Genomic DNA, 17,131 nt, shown 5'->3' with positions numbered 1-17,131 from the left:
GTCCAATACAGTCATTGTGTCACTGTTTAGAGCAAGTAACTAATTGGATGAACCAAAATTTCCTTCAATTAAATCAGGACAAAACTGAGGTCATTGTTTTTGGCAATAAAGAGAAGAGGATTGCTGTCAGTAAACATCTCGAGTCACTCTCTCTAAAAACTAGGGACCAAGTCCGAAACGTTGGCGTGCTGATAGACTCAGATCTGACTTTCAGCAGTCATATCAAATCAATCACCAAAACAGCCTTCTATCAGCTTAAGAACATATCCAGAGTGAAGGGTTTTATGTCTCAAACAGACCAGGAGAAGTTGATTCATGCTTTCATCTCAAGTAGACTCGACTACTGTAACGGTCTTCTGACTGGACTCCCACAAAAAAGCATTAAACAGCTGCAGCTCATTCAGAACGCTGCAGCTCGAGTTTTAACCAGAACAAAGAGATCAGAGCACATTACTCCAGTTCTAAAGTCTTTACACTGGCTCCCAGTCAGCTATAGAATAGATTTTAAGTTCTGCTACTGGTCTACAAATCACTGAATGGTTTAGGTCCAGAATACATGAATGACATGTTAGTAGAATATAAACCCAGTAGAGCTCTGAGATCTACTGACTCAGGTCAGATAGTTGAGCCCAGAGTTCAAACTAAACATGGTGAAGCAGCTTTTAGCAGTTATTCTGCACACAACTGGAACAATCTACCAGCAGAACTGAAATCAGCCCCAACTGTTAACACTTTTAAATCCAGGTTAAAAACATTTCTCTTCTCCTGTGCTTATGATTGAACTCTTTTAAAGCACTTTATATTTTAATCTTTAATTTGCACACTATGTCCTTTTGATGATTTTAAAGCTAATTTATAATGTTATGCTGCAATCTTATATTTAATGCTCTATTCTAGCATTTTATGTATTTCTTTCTATTTTTCTGTACTTTGTTTTTATTATGGGGGTGGGGGTTAATTTTATGTTTTAATGTTTCTGTTTTATGTAAAGCACATTGAGTTGCCATTGTGTATGAAATGCGCTATATAAATAAAACTGCCTTGCCTTGCCTTGCCTTATTTGTTATTCAGATTATACACAGATTATACAGTGCACATCCAAACGAAATTTCGTTGCAATGGCTCAAAATAGTATATATATATAAAAAGTAATAATAAAACAGGGGAAATTAAAAAAAAAAAAAAAAAAAAAAGTGATGAAGTGGCATTCGGTGACTGAACCGTTGGTGGTCCGAATGGGCGTGGTCTAGAGGGCTAACGGCTGTGACGTTTTTTAAAATATATATTTTCAAATACTGAGTGCTTCAACCTGCAATTATTTTTAAACTGCTGTGAGAGGTAGGAGTATGCTTATTTTAATTACATGAAAACGTAGTGTCAAATATATATCGATAGAAGAGAAACATTCAAGAAATAATTAATGTGGGTGAGTCAAACAGCCTGCTCATCCAATGGCGCCATCCACAGTCAGTGACAGCTAGCCGGCTGACGTTAATGTAGCCAACATTACCATTAACTGAAGTTACCGCCAACCGAAGTCAAATGGCAGCCCTAGAAGTGTATAAAATTTAAATTACGAATTTTACGTCTATATTATGTGGAGGAAAAGTATCTTCCCCAACGCTGAGTATATTTCAGGTGGAAATATATTTTCTCCGCTACTGCTAACGGTAACTTTACAGGGATTAGACAGGTTTAACAACAATGGCTATACAAAAACAGGAGCATAACTTTAGGTCATTAAATGGTCTTTTGGCTGTCTATTCGATGAACACTTGGTTTATATTGAGTAAGAATACGCGGTGCGTAAAAAAAGGGGTCATTAAATGTTTCAGTCAACATATAGAGTAATGTTAATTTAGCCACATTAGCTAAAGGTCTGACCGTTGGTCTCAACGGCTATTATTTCTATTCATTATTTCGGCTTTGCTTTTATTTTCAAATGCCCAGTGCTAATTTAACCATCATTTATTTCTAACCTGCTGTGAAAGGAAGGGGTATGCTTATTTCAATTAAGTAAAAACAGTATCAAATAAATATAGGTAAATCAGATTAATTTAATAAATATTTGGTGTAGTTAAGGTGAGAGTCAAACAGCCAGTTCATCCAACAGCGCCACCCACCGTCAGTGACAGCTAGACGGCTGGCTTTCAAGCATTAATGACTGTCTTGCATGTGTGTCAAGTTAAATTACTAAAGTTGAATTGGTATTACAAGAGGAAAAGTGTCTCTCCCAGTGCCAGAGTATATTTCAACAGGGGACAGTTGTCTTCTCCGCTAATGCTAACGGTATAGATAAAGATAAACGGCTTTACATACAAAAACACTGCAGCATAACTTTAGTTCATTAAATCATCTGTTGGCTTTCTGTTCGATGAAGTCTTGGTTTATATTGAGTAAGAATCCCCGGCGCAATAGTGTAAAATGTAAAAATGGTTAATTTAATGTTTGGGTCAACATGCAGAGTAATGTTAATCTAGCTAAATGAGCTAACGGTCTGACAGTTGGTGTCAGCGGCCACCAACGTTATCTGTAATATTCACTATAACGGCTCTGATGGTTTTTGTTTTTCAATATTTTCAAAAGGAGAACTTTAACTCAGCCAGAATGTCTTCCTAGTCTGCCGTGAAAGGTAGGAATATGCTTATTTGAATTAATCCGATGAATTTAATAAATAATGACTGTTTTACGAGGTGAGAGTCAAACAGTCAGCTCATCCAACGACGCCACCCATCGTCAGAACAAGTTAGCCAGCTGACGGTAATGTAGCTACCATTAATGACTGCTACACGGCAGAGAACTTAAATTTCAGTCTTAAATGTGTGTCCCTGATGCAATAGTCTAAAATATACAAGTGGTTCATCTATTTTTCAGTTAACAGAGTTGTGGTAATCTAGCGAAATTAGTAAACGGTCTGACCGTTGGTGTCAATGGCCATTGTTTCTAATATTCAATGATTTCTTTGACTCCAGTCTTGGCTCATGAACCAGTTAGCTGTGACACTGAAATAACTCTAACATTTCGGTACAGAGTAGGGTGACTTTCTCACAACACTTCTAACGTTATCAGTCAAACTGCCATAATGTCCCATTCATGAGAGAGACAGACAAACAGCCCAGCAGGGTAATATGCCAGAAAGATGATGGATTCAACCTGGTACTTGTTGTTAACTAGATACTTTCAGCTGGCAGTGAGTCCATGGAGGCTCATAGTGACAGCAGCTGTGAAAACACAAACAGATAATCTGTCCTCTTCAAAGCCTAAAATTATTTTAAATTAAATCAGGATGCAAAATTAACTTGTATGTCCATAGGCCATATGGCTAGTGAATGTTCAGATTTTACCAGCTACTCAATAAATTACCATTGTTTATTGGATGGTGACTGGCTGGTGCAGATTTTGTGCCCTGAATTGAATGTAGTATGAAGTATACTTGTATCTTACATTATGTGAAATGGTGTCACCACCAAGACACGTTGACCTCTCTTAAAGTTAGTCTTTGGGAAAAACATATAGATTTGCATAGCAAGTAACATTACTATCTTACAAGGAATTTGACATTGTTTATGTAAATACAAGTGTATTTACAGAAGTAATACACATATGCACTTGTTTCCTCAGAGTTGCTAATTTGTTTTTGCATGAGACTTTTAACATGATCTGATCTATCAATCTCCAGACAATCCCTATCAAATCAGAACTGCACCTCAGGCCGACCACTGAGTGTGTGTTTTTCGGGAAGGCCTCCGTCAGGTCCTGGAGGAAAGAGACATGGCCAACAATGACAGGGTGTCCAGCTGCTCAGTGCAGGAGCTGCGTGTGCTCATGCAGCTGAGAGGAGAGGAGGCACTAAGTAGGATCCATGAGTCTTATGGAGACGTTAACAGACTGTGTGCCAAACTGAGGACGTCACCTGTTGGTGGTAAATATGTTCAGTAACTCAGTGTCTGTGTTCAGTGTGTGTCCTCTGCTAGTACCTGCTATAGTAACATTCATTGTGATAGTCTATATGTCCATTTTAAATATAAATTCAGGAAACATTTTGCTCTTATTGTGTATGTGTATGTGCATGTACATGTACCTATACTGGAGAAAAAAGGTGATTAAGAGTAAGTACCGATACATGACTATTTCAGCATCACAGTTATGTAAGTTGTATACTGGACCACAATTGGCTCCAAACTAGTTGTGATGTCACAAATCATGCACCACTTAAAAATGTGTTTTAATTGAGCACAGAAGATGAATGTGAAAACAGCCCTTTCGTGTCAAATTCTGTACATACTTCTGCATAGTGAAGTTCAAACATCCAACTTTAGGAACAAGATGAAAGACATATTTTTGAGTGGAGGTGGACAAACGGTTTGTCTGTAAAGATAGAGCCTGTGGGGAGACCGTGGGGTTAAATTAGCCTAATTATCAAATAATTCTTAATGTATAAAGTGGGATTTGTTCTTTGTAGTTTAAAAAGTAAGGATTAAGCATAATGATTGCACCTCACACCTAGAAGGAACCACAGAGGTCAATTTTATTTAGTCACTTTTAAACTTCTAACTTACTTTGACTCTACTTAGTGATGTCTGTGATTGTTTCTGATGCTGTTTATCCTTTTATGTGTGTTTGTTCCCCCCCCTGTTCTGCTGTGCTCAGGTCCCTTCCGCAAAATATGTCTTGATTTCAGTGAGATTGCCTGATTAAATACAAGTTAGATACAGATATCACTAGACGTTAAATTAAGTGTTAACTCAGTTTAATAGTGTAAGTCAGGCTCAGGGAAAGACATGTGGAGTAATGTTCTCTGTGTGTCTCCCGCTGCAGGTTTAGATGGAAACTCGGAGGACATCAAAAGAAGAAAAAAACAGTTTGGAGCAAATTTCATCCCTCCTAAAAAGCCAAAAACCTTTTTGCAGTTAGTATGGGAAGCCCTGCAGGACATAACACTTATCATCCTGGAGGTGGCTGCCATCATTTCATTAGGTCTTTCTTTCTACTCACCACCAGATGCTGATAGAAAGCGTGAGTTTATCTTTTTATTTTATACTGTCACACGGTCACTCTGTTTGTTTAAATGTGTTGTCTTGTCATCAGGCTTCAGTGAGTGGGGAGGTGTGGGACTCTGTGTGGTTCCTGTGGCATTTCTGTCATATCAGCAGCACATGTGATAACGCTTGTTCATAAAAAACATCTTCACAGTCTAAGCAGCTGTATTTGTATACATTTATTCATCTTTAGATTTACTGAGTATTATTACTGATGTTTATTATCAATATGTCTCACCTGTAATATGAGAAAAACTTGTGTTGTGTTGTCTCTGTTCAGACTGTGGCTCGGCAGCTGGTGGTGTAGAGGAGGAGGGCGAGGCGGAGGCCGGCTGGATTGAAGGTGCTGCCATCCTGCTCTCTGTGGTTTGTGTGGTTCTGGTAACGGCCTTCAACGACTGGAGCAAAGAGAAGCAATTCCGCGGCCTCCAGAGCCGCATTGAGCAGGAGCAGATGTTCACCGTGGTCCGAGGGGGGCAGGTTGTTCAGATCAAAGTGACAGAGATTGTCGTCGGTGACATCGCACAAGTGAAATATGGTGAGAGCATGCATGCACTGATCTGTAACAGAACCGCAGGGCGTCAAACCTCACTACTTTTCAAGTACTGACAAGGATACTGAAAGTCAGTTTTATTATCTTTTAGACTTATTCTTTCAAATAGTCCTCAGTTTATATAAGAGTTGATTCATCATCTTTGGTACAATAAAAAAGAGTTTCCAGAAAAGCTTGTCACATAGTACAGTATTAAAAGAAGTATTGTTTAATATCAGTGCTGAAGTTGTGGTTACACAATGGTGGAATGAACTCACTCCAGGAGTCACAACAGCAGAATGCCCATCTTCCAGCAGCTGAAAGCCACCTTTTTACAACACACCTTGAGGGACAATAATAGACTGTATTCCTACACCACAGCTCCCTGAACATACTTGCTTGGAAAGGTTGGGCTTCCAATTTGTGATGATCCCTAGGTCTTGATTCCTTTCGGTTTGAATCCACTTATTGTCAGTTCATAATGAATGTTTTTAAATTGATGTATCCTGTCTACACAAGTACTGCAATAAAACTAATCATATCTAGTCTTAGCAGTGTTTAGTGATGCACATAGTCTCTGTTTGTAAGATGTCTGCCTTTGGAGACTATGCTGGCTCCACAAAATGAAGGAAGTGAATAAAAGTAATTTATGGTCAAAGGATTATCCACTGAGCCTACTGTGAGCAAATCATTAGGACGGTCTACTCTAAAGTTTGTCTTCTTTCAAAATGTTAGCCCAGAAGACTGCAGATGAATTATATGGCATTGTCATGAAATGTTATCATGATGACAGAATAATCTTGTAACTTCAACACAGATCTAATTATCTTCTAGGGATTATTAAATAGTAATCTGTGAACACCAGAATACAACAGTCTGTATAATGCCCCTATAATAATCCTGTAGGTTGGCTCAACATCACTGTTTCATAATCATTAGAAAAAAACTCCACCCTTTCTCTGCTGCATTGGTTTTTTCTTGTCCTGCTGTTGTAGTGTGACAGACAGATGCTGTAATGATGATGTAATATAATGATGTCACCTGATAAGGGTGAGCCCTAATTACAGTGTAGCTATGTATGTGTGTCTTATGTCCCAGGTGACCTCCTTCCTGCTGACGGCATCCTGATTCAGAGTAACGATCTCAAGGTTGATGAGAGCTCTCTGACTGGAGAGTCGGATCATGTCAAGAAGAGTTTGGACAGAGACCCTATGATGCTTTCAGGTGCTTCACTTTGCCCCTATACACATCAAACTACAGCCAAGCCTGTCATCGCCTGAGCTGTCATCATCAGCTCTAATCAACCAGTTTCTGCTGCTGCTTTTTCGCTGATAAATCTGATCCTTTTTTGGAGTTTCACACTTACACTGAAGACCAAAAAAACGCAACTTTAAACCAGCTGACATGTTGGCAATATTTTTGTTTTACCTGAGGGGGGGGCATAACCAAAAAACAGTCTAATGATTATTGGTTATTTGTGAGGTGAGAGTCACAACGGCAACAGTAATATAGATGAATTAAAAAATAATCCTGTTGGACCACAGCTGTACAGCCTGCTCTTCGATGAACAACCCTGACCCAAAATCACCTCCTCTTACGCCTCCTTCCGAAACAGCCAGTCACAGTAGCAGCATGCTTTTAATGATTAAAAAACACAGAGGCAAGCAGAAAATGCCTTCTGCACAGTGGTGTCATACAGCTGTAAACATTTTAACATTTTAAGGATCCAGCCCCCTTAAAAACGATTAACTTTAACAGTTATTAAAAAACATGGAACTACAGGAAGAGCAACAGATAAGGAATCTCCCTCTCGGGATGGACAGATGTTCACATATGTATGGAGTTTACAGAAATACTCATCTCTCTCATGTCTCTGTCTTTCTCAGGTACCCATGTAATGGAGGGCTCTGGTAAGATGGTGGTTACTGGTGTAGGTGTGAACTCACAGACTGGAATCATTTTCACGCTGCTTGGTGCCGGTGATGAAAACAGTAGCGAGGGCAAGGAGAAAGAGGAGCCGAAGAAGACAGAGAAGAAGGAAAAGCAAAGCAAGTTCAATTCACTTTCCTTTAAAGAGGAACAAGATTCTTCAATTATCACAATTCACAGTTCAGGGATTCATTAAGAGTAGAAAAAGTTTAAATTCAGATTTCACTCCAACATACATCAGACGGTTAGAGGCAGCTTTTAAAGATCAGCAGCATTTTTTCATGTGGTAGTTTTTGACATCTGCCATTCATTATTAAAGAAATCTAATTCCTTTTACTCAGCACTCATTCAATGGTTAAGATTTAAAAAAAAACTTTAATAATTATGGTGTTAAAATAATTTAATTTGTCTAGAATCTGGTGCACCAGTTAGTTTTATGTGAGAACTAATGGTAATCCTATGTAAACAAAATTGTCTTGGCTTGACTAGAGATGTCAGCAGCAGCGGTTTTGAGGATTTGTGTCTAAATGTCTGAATTTTTAACTGGCTTCCTGTTTCCTCTGTAGAGAAAAACAAAGTTGATGCTGCTGAGATGCAGCCAATCAAAGAGGATGGACAACCAGAGAAGAAGAAGAAAAACGTTTCCAAGAAGGAGAAGTCAGTCCTCCAGGGGAAGCTGACCAACCTGGCGGTGCAGATTGGCAAAGCAGGTACATGAATATTGTGCTCTGGTCGGAATCAGTGGATGAGTGAACTTAGTGCTTTCCCATTGGTTCAGTTTCTCTCCACATAAAAACAATTCAAGCAAATCTCAGATCTAAGTTTGTTCTGTTTGTGACCAAGTGAGGCCACTTTCTTTAAAGGGTCTTGGTGAGGTTGTTTTAGGTCACACCTGAGTACGATTGCTGTACTCAGATGTGCTGAAACAAATTAACTCTCTGTCTCTCTGTCTGCCTTCAGGTCTGTTTATGTCAGCTCTCACCGTCCTCATACTTATCACCCGTTTCCTGATCGACACCTTCTGGATTCAGGGAGTTCCCTGGTCCAGAGACTGTCTGCCCATCTACGTGCAGTTCCTAGTCAAGTTCTTTATCATCGGTGTGACTGTGCTGGTGGTGGCCGTGCCAGAAGGTCTCCCTCTGGCCGTCACCATCTCCCTGGCCTATTCAGTCAAGGTCTGTCTGTATATTGTACAGCTTGTCAGCCTGAACACATACAACCAAATTATGGTCTTTTCCTTTTTAACCTCATAAAACATCTTGACATTAAAGACATTGACATTAAAGTCTGTTTTTCAAGAGTGAAGCATTACTGCTTATTCTGTGAACTATCGTTAGTAAATTTGGTGCATCAGACTCTGGTAACATTGCTCTACTCCTCTGTCAGAAAATGATGAAAGACAACAACCTAGTCCGCCACCTGGACGCCTGTGAGACGATGGGCAACGCCACGGCAATCTGCTCAGACAAGACGGGCACGCTCACCATGAACCGCATGACAGTGGTGCAAGCCTTCATGGCTGGACGCTACTACAAGGTAATGGCGCAGCCGGACCAGATCCTCCCCATGATCCTGGATCTGCTCATCATGGGCATCAGTGTCAACTGCGCTTACACCTCCAAGATTTTGGTGAGTTTGGTGATTGCTGCAGGTCAGTTCACTGTAACTGTAACTAACATTTGTTTTCAGTATTGATTAGTCTACATTTATTTTCTTGATGAATTGATTATTATAGACGGTTGCCTAATGAATCTGAGGTTGTGAGATGATAACTGCTACACACATTTTTCCCTTTGCATGTTTCATCTTTTTCATGTGTGATACTGAAGAATTTTATCTCCTCAGGATAACTAATTATTGTGAGAATCAGTGGCTGCTTCACCTCTTCACCACCTGTGATGTGGGGTTTTAAATGGGCATAGTCTGGATGTAAATGATCACTGAAAAGGATTGAAATATTAACTTTAGATTACATTTTTACACAATGACAGATGTGAACTTTGTTCCCCATCTCGTAATGAAGAATGATGTAACTAACTACTGTTTCAGTGCATATATGGACATATGACTATGTTATCAAGATCGATTAGAAAAAATGTAACCCTATACTTTATCCACTAAACTCTTTCACTTGTTTTGTGTTTGTTCAAAGTTGTGTCTGACAGCTGCTGGGCTGCTGCTGTTGTGTGTTTAATTCCCATATCTTCTGCTTCCTTCAGCCTCCAGAGAATGAGGGCGGGCTGCCCCGCCAGGTGGGAAACAAGACTGAGTGTGCCTTGCTAGGATACACCCTTGCGCTGCACAAAGACTACCAGACTGTTCGCAATATGTTCCCTGAGGAAAAACTGTTCAAGGTGTATACCTTTAACTCAGTGAGGAAGTCCATGAGCACCGTGCTGAAGAACCCCGATGGCAGCTACCGCATGTTCAGCAAAGGGGCCTCTGAGATCCTGCTCAGGAAGTAGGTTTACTGCTGCTGGTTACACAGCTCTGTGCTCAGGTGATGATCTCATGACCTTGTCCTGTGGTTCCAGGTGCAGTAAGATCCTGATTGAAACCGGTGAGGCCAAAGTCTTCAAAGAGCGGGACAAAGACGAGTTGGTAAAAAAAGTGATCGAGCCGATGGCGTCAGAAGGCCTGAGGACCATTTGCCTTGCCTACAAAGACTTCCCCACCGATGATGGAGAGCCAGACTGGGACAACGAGAGCAACATCCTCTCTGGCCTCACCTGCATTGCTGTGGTTGGCATTGAAGACCCTGTACGACCTGAGGTACGTCTGCCCTGAAAGATGGAGGCAACCAGCCAAGCCAATCACGCTACAAATACACACAGTACAACACAGCTGCAGGCTGTCCCTCCTAACTGCTCCAGTTACTCATAGAACATCTGAGGAGGAGCTCCCTCAAACACTGTGGTCCTTTCTTGTTTTAAGACTCTTCTACTTAAATTTTTTTACGTCACATCAACTCCTAAATGTATGAAATGAATCAAGGGTGAGACAGCAGTCCACTCATGGAACTCATGGCCTGTATACATGAAGCATCTCAGAGCAAATCTGTCTGACTCCCATCTGTTTCAGGAGCTGCAGGGACACTGCATGGGAGAAGAGATGTTTTGGGAAGCTGCTGTCATCAGTTTTTGTCTTTTCACACTTGTTTATTTACTCAGTCGTATTCACTCTCTTCCTGTTTTTTCTGCTGTTCTTATCAGGTACCAGATGCTATCAAAAAGTGCCAACGGGCAGGGATCACTGTCCGCATGGTGACAGGAGACAACATCAACACTGCCCGTGCCATCGCCATCAAATGTGGCATCCTTCAACCTGGAGATGACTTCTTGTGTCTGGAGGGCCACGAGTTCAACCAACGGATCCGCAACGAGCAGGGAGAGGTCAGGCAATCACAGATTGGACTTAAAGACAGCAGTGTCAGCCCTTAACTGCACCTAAAGTCTGTCTTCTGTTAATGTAACACTCTAGATGTAATCACTCCATGACTTTTCCTCTGACACCACCCTCAGGTCAACTTGACATTTTTGACTCCAATACAGATCAGACAGAGTCTGAAAAAAAACCTCATTTTGTGTGGCAGACTTATGTTTTTGTCAATGTCCTGTCCTGCAGGTTGATCAAGAGCGCTTTGATAATGTTTGGCCAAAACTGCGAGTTCTCGCCAGATCGTCTCCAACAGACAAACACACTCTGGTTCAAGGTGAGACACACTTTAACCAGGTCAAAGAGGAAGGGAGGGGTAGTCAGACAGCATCACAAGCAAAACAAACCCTGATATAAAAATGAAAATAAAGACAAAAACAAAACAAAAAGAATAAACATTTGAGTCTTCATTTGTTCCATAAATGTGCCTCAGCTGTGTGTCTGTCTGTTGCTCTCCCAGGTATCATCGAAAGCACAGCGCTGGAGCAGAGACAGGTAGTTGCCGTAACTGGAGACGGAACAAATGATGGACCTGCCCTCAAGAAAGCGGACATAGGCTTCGCCATGGTAACGACTGCTGCTGATGTCACCAAGCTGCTGCTTTTTTTATTTTTATAGTTATTTCAAACATTTATCAAAGCATTTATAATGATGTGATTAGTACTATTAATCAATAATTTGAAAACAGGGTTGAGCATAGCTCAGCGGGTAGAGCGCCCGCTCCATGTGTTGAGGCTATAGTCCTCGTTGCAGGTGATCCCGGTTCGAATCCCGAGCTGAGCGGTCTTATCCTGCGTGTCATTCCCCCTCTCTCTGCCTCCTGTTTCCTGTCTATCTCCACTGTCCTGTACATTAAAGGCAAAAAAGCCTGAAAAAATATACTTAAAAAAAAAAATAATAATTTGAAAACACAATAAGATGTGAACAGATTTTTTAAAATGTATTGATATGTAATAAAAATTAATATATCAGATTCATATTAATTTGCTATGTTTTCAAGTTTAAAGAGAAGAAGCTAAATTAAAGTCCAGATGAATGTTAATCTTCCTGCTGTCTGTTGTCAGGACTCCTCAAGAGCAGCCAGGAGGTCAAAGGTCAAACAACTGATTGTTCTAACAAACAACAGATTTGATGATTGATCCCATTTTATTGATTCCTTTCAGATACATGTAATTAATAAATTAAGGATCCATTCTCCCAAATCCTCTTTGTGTCAAGTGTCAGAACAAGTGTGGATCTGCTGGCCAGCTGATCCTGACATATGTGGTCGGACCAATCAAATGTAGATTTAGATGATCATATGATTCACTGCCTCTCTGAAAGTTACGTGAGGTAGCTGTTAATGTACTCAGCAGGTCTACTTCTGAAACTCGGTTGTCAACATCTTCACATGTAGACTGACTGGACAGGGTCAGGTTCAGGACCAGACCAGGTTCAAGTTCATGTCATTTAACTTACATGCTGTGTTCTGCAGGGCATTGCAGGTACGGATGTGGCGAAGGAGGCATCTGACATCATCCTGACAGACGATAACTTCAGCAGCATTGTGAAGGCTGTGATGTGGGGCAGGAATGTCTATGACAGCATCTCCAAGTTCCTGCAGTTCCAGCTCACCGTCAACGTGGTTGCCGTCATCGTGGCCTTCACTGGAGCCTGCATCACCCAGGTCAGAGCCACCTGACACTAAGGGCTGGACAAAATAACAAGAACATCTAACAGGCAGCTGAATCAACAAGTAATGACAGTCATGTGGCCTTTCTGGTCAGACCAGTCCCTCACAGTCAGAATGAAACCGATTAATTGAGGTTTTGAGTGTTAAACTCTAATAATACTTTGACTCTTGCTTATGTAGTTATGATTATCTCATGAGATAAATATTTGAGATTTGAAACCACATTTTTAGAGAATTCCAAGTTTTGTTACAGTAAAATGCCAAAATGCTGGTCCAAGGTGTGCTTGGCCTTTGGGAACAGTTTGGTGTTTTGTGTCTTGTGCAAGAAAATAATGCCCAGCACAGCTGCCTTTGTCATAGATATATAATCAGGTAAGATTTCTTTTGTGACAGTATACTGGAGATTTTTAATCTGGTGTCAGGTTTGATGTTTCTGCACTAGCCAGATGAATCCATACATATCCAAAACTATCCCCATTAATATTGCAAAGTTGATTTCATTAATAATTCTTAATGTGCATTTGTTTTGCTGTGGAAAGGGTATTGAATCTCTGGTCTTAAAAAGCAATACATTTGATTTGATTGCCATTTTCCTGGGTTTAATTGGTTTTCCTGGTCTTCTAAATGACACAAAGGTCTTAATCTACGAGTTGATGGGGTTGTGGTTTGTCTGTGTGTTTGTCTTCAGGACTCTCCTCTGAAAGCTGTGCAGATGCTGTGGGTCAACCTCATCATGGACACTTTCGCCTCGCTGGCTCTTGCCACTGAACCGCCAACTGAAGCGCTGCTGCTCAGGAACCCGTACGGCCGCAATAAGCCACTCATCTCCGTCACGATGCTGAAGAACATCCTGGGACATGCTGTGTACCAGCTGATTGTCATCTTCACCCTGCTCTTTGAGGGTCAGTGAAGGCACCACACACACACACAGGCACATATCCACATGATTCTGTCTCTTAACACAATCAGATGAGAAGAATTACTCTCCACTGAGAGGCAGAGGATGGTCAGTGGTGTGAGTGAGAAGAATGGAAAAAAGACAATTTATTCAGTCCAGCAACAAAAAGAGGCAACAAAAAACAACTTCATTAGGTTCTTCATAATAATTGATGGGCAAAACTTTTCACAACCCCCAAAACAATGATCCAGTTCACTGGCTTACAGAGTGTTTTATACCCTGTCACCTGCTATCAGCAGCCAATCACGAAGGGTCTTTGTAATAAGGTCCACTTTGACCAAGGTGGCATCAATCTCCTCTTGTTTGGAGCTGAAATTATTAATCAGATATACCTCTGAAGGAGAATAATAACAAAAAAACGTTTGTTAATGAACTTAACAAACATGACAATCATGTTCCCATCCCGTCTCCACAGAACACTGTTGATGAGGATATAAATATATACTGTTTAATGGCAGCAGTCCTCTGGTTACTGCAACCCTCATCCAATTCAACACATGAGGCAGGGGCAGCTCCTGCCTTGCATGTCTGATTTACAGGAGATGCATTTTGTGCATTTACTAAATCAAAAAGATAATAATGCATAAAAACATAAAACACGATGAAAAACACAAACAAAAGGAGAAATAAAATACCCCTAGTTCCTAACCTGGTACTGAACAGAAGACTCCTGGTAGAAGTCTGCAGCCTTACATACACCTTGTTCTGGGCCAGGGAACATTATCAATGAAATTATGAAATGAACTGGTTGTCAGTTAAAGGCAGCTGAGACAATGGTGATGTGACTGAGGTAGCTTTGGTGGCTTTATTAGCAGGTAAATGTTATCAGTTTGAACCCACCAGGTAAAGTGGTGTAATAAATATAATTTAGGGACAGACACCTCTTGCATTTGATTTGAAAACATGTCACATAAAATACATTAATACATCATTCTTTGTGTATAAATGATTGGAATTTAATGTAGAAGAGGAGGGATTGGGTTGATCTGTCCACCTGCTCAGTAATCTTTGATGCTCCCTGACAGGTGAGAAGATGTTTAATATTAAGAGCGGCAGGAACGCCCCCCTCCACTCCCCACCCTCTGCGCACTACACCATCGTGTTCAACACTTTCGTTCAGATGCAGCTGTTCAACGAACTAAATGCCCGCAAGATTCACGGCGAGCGGAACATCTTCAAAGGCATCTTCAACAACCTCATCTTCTGCACCATCCTCCTAGGAACCTTCGTCGTACAGGTAACCTGTGAGGGGCAGGGCTGTTGTCACAACTGGGGGAGCTTTCATTCTGCTAATATCTGCTTCCTCCCATCCTCGCTGATCAGTTGTTTTGCTTTTAAACTAAACAAAGCTTAGTTTAAACATCTTGATGACTTCTTCCAATTTGACAGTTGAGGTGATGTGTGTCATGAGTAGTTCCCGTCTTCTCAAAATGACAGTGTAGCGAGCAGTCCTTGAATTAAACTGAGCTGAGAAGTGAGGAGGAAACGCAAGGGTTAGGGTTAGCCAAATGTAAAGCACACCTGCCCATTTCAAAGTAGTGAGTGATAAGAAGATGTTGTCCTTCTGTCCTACTGTAGTTCATCATTGTGCAGTTTGGTGGTAAACCGTTCAGCTGTGTGAGTCTGAGCGTTGAGCAGTGGCTGTGGTGCGTCTTGCTGGGATCCGGCAGTCTCGTGTGGGGACAGGTGAGATACTTGTACACCAGTATCAACAACAGGGTGCTGCTTGTGAACCAAAAAACTAAATCTCTGAGATTTAAACTATTAAGACCCATACCTTTGTTTGAGTTCGCTGAGCCACAAATCATCAGCCAGAAATGTCCAATTAAAGACTTTTTTTTTCTTCAAATAATGACCAATTCTGAAATAACACAAACACACAAAGTCTTATGTGAGGAATCAGCTGTACTATAATGCCTCACATTGTAAATTCAGTATTGAATGAATGACAAATATAAATCTTCTTATGATGTAGATTAAAATCCTTAACACAAACTGATTTACATTACAGCAGCACATTACTGATACATTTTCAACTTCAAAACAAGTCTGCAGCTCATTCAGATGTGGTAACAACATTTTGTGAGATCATTTTAAATATTAAATAGATCACACAGTTACTTCATTAACTTGGATTTTTATTTCTCTCAGTAACTCTGCACTTCCTGCAGATGTTTCACATTAAAAGTCTTTCAACAGTTTGAAACTTTAACAGAAAATAGAAACAGCAACAACAGTAAATTGAAATGGAAAACAAGAAGGCATCCTACTCAAATACCATCACGTATTATAACAGATACATACCGGGTTCTCTCTGAGGCTGATCCATATAAAAACTGGTCTCATTGTAATACGTTCAGGTCACAGTCAAGTTGACAGACATGTGTTGATGTTGCTGCTGTTGTCTGTGACAGCTGGGCTGATTGTGTTGGTTCTTTCTCAGGTGGTGACCTGTATCCCCACTAGCTGGCTCAAGTTCCTGGGGAAAGCATGTCAGTGCACTCAGCGGAATGGAAACCAAGAGGATGAGATGGAGGACCAAGATGAGACTGACCAAACTGAGGAGGAGAAGCAAAAGGGGAACTGGTTCCGCAACCGGAACCGCATCAAGACGCAGGTATGCTTTCATTTCATCTGGGAAATGTGACAAAACAAAATACAGTCCCCTCCAAAAGTATTAGAACAGTGAGGCCAATTCCTTTATTTTTGCTGTAGATTGAAAACATTTGGGTTTGACATCAAATGATAAATATGAGACAAGAGATCAACATTTCAGATTTTATTTCCAGGTATTCACATCTGGATCTGATACACAACACCACATTTTTAAATGAGCAAAAGAATTGGAACAGATGGCCTTCCTAGTCTTTGTGCTAATGAGTGGTTTGCATCTGCTGGTGTAGCCTCTGTACCTTTGTTCATGAAGTCTTCTGCAAACAGTAGATTCTGATACCTTCACTCCTGCCCTCTGGAGGTTGATGCTGATGTCACTAACAGTTGTTTCAGGGCCTTTCTTTACAGAGGACCAGTCTGCAACACAACTGATTCCAGCTGTTTAAATCCAATAAATCCACAACTCTGGTTTCATCTCCTCAAAATCCAAACAGCTGACTTTCCACGTGATAAGCAACAGTGATAAAAACTCTACATAGCAACCATAGTTTGTTGGAAGAAGATTAAAATATATTCTCTGAAGTAGATCACTGCTGCTCTGCTGTACTCCATTGAACCCTGAGCTGACTGTCTTCTTCTCATCTGTCTGTCTTCTTCTTGTCTATCAGATCCATGTAATGGCCGCCTTCAGAGGTAGCCTGTCTCCTTATGAAAGTCTGGAGAAACACGGTTCTCGCGGTTCCATAGACCTCTTCATGGCCCAACACAAGTTCCATAGCAAGGAGTCGGTGCCTCAGATCGCACTGCAGCTGCCCACCCCGCCCAACACCACTCCTCCTGCCTCAAACTGACCGTCCCTACCTAATCAGAGGCAGAGAAGGGTGGGGCATGACTCCACCATCCTAGGTCATATTTGCATAGAAACTGTTTTAAATAAATAGTTGAAATACTTC

At 40.9% G+C, this 17,131-nt stretch overlaps 1 protein-coding gene across 1 annotated transcript; it reads left to right on the top strand.

Annotated features, from left to right (window-relative positions):
* The first annotated feature begins 3,771 nt into the window (after nucleotides 1-3,771).
* Nucleotides 3,772-17,029, top strand: LOC128353544 (plasma membrane calcium-transporting ATPase 1-like). The gene is made up of 19 exons (XM_053314240.1): nucleotides 3,772-3,922; nucleotides 4,819-5,016; nucleotides 5,320-5,577; nucleotides 6,670-6,795; nucleotides 7,458-7,619; nucleotides 8,067-8,210; nucleotides 8,461-8,675; nucleotides 8,887-9,129; nucleotides 9,720-9,961; nucleotides 10,035-10,272; nucleotides 10,713-10,892; nucleotides 11,125-11,212; nucleotides 11,396-11,502; nucleotides 12,410-12,601; nucleotides 13,296-13,509; nucleotides 14,591-14,802; nucleotides 15,144-15,251; nucleotides 16,009-16,182; nucleotides 16,847-17,029. The coding sequence occupies exons 1-19, from the start codon at nucleotides 3,772-3,774 to the stop codon at nucleotides 17,027-17,029; spliced, it is 3,435 nt and encodes a 1,144-aa protein (XP_053170215.1).
* The last annotated feature ends 102 nt before the right edge of the window (nucleotides 17,030-17,131 follow it).

Source organism: Scomber japonicus, chromosome 23 (genome assembly GCF_027409825.1).
Source record: "Scomber japonicus isolate fScoJap1 chromosome 23, fScoJap1.pri, whole genome shotgun sequence".
NCBI lineage: Eukaryota > Metazoa > Chordata > Actinopteri > Scombriformes > Scombridae > Scomber > Scomber japonicus.
The sequence above is the reverse complement of the archived record's forward strand: the minus strand, read 5'-3'. Positions and strand labels throughout refer to the sequence as shown.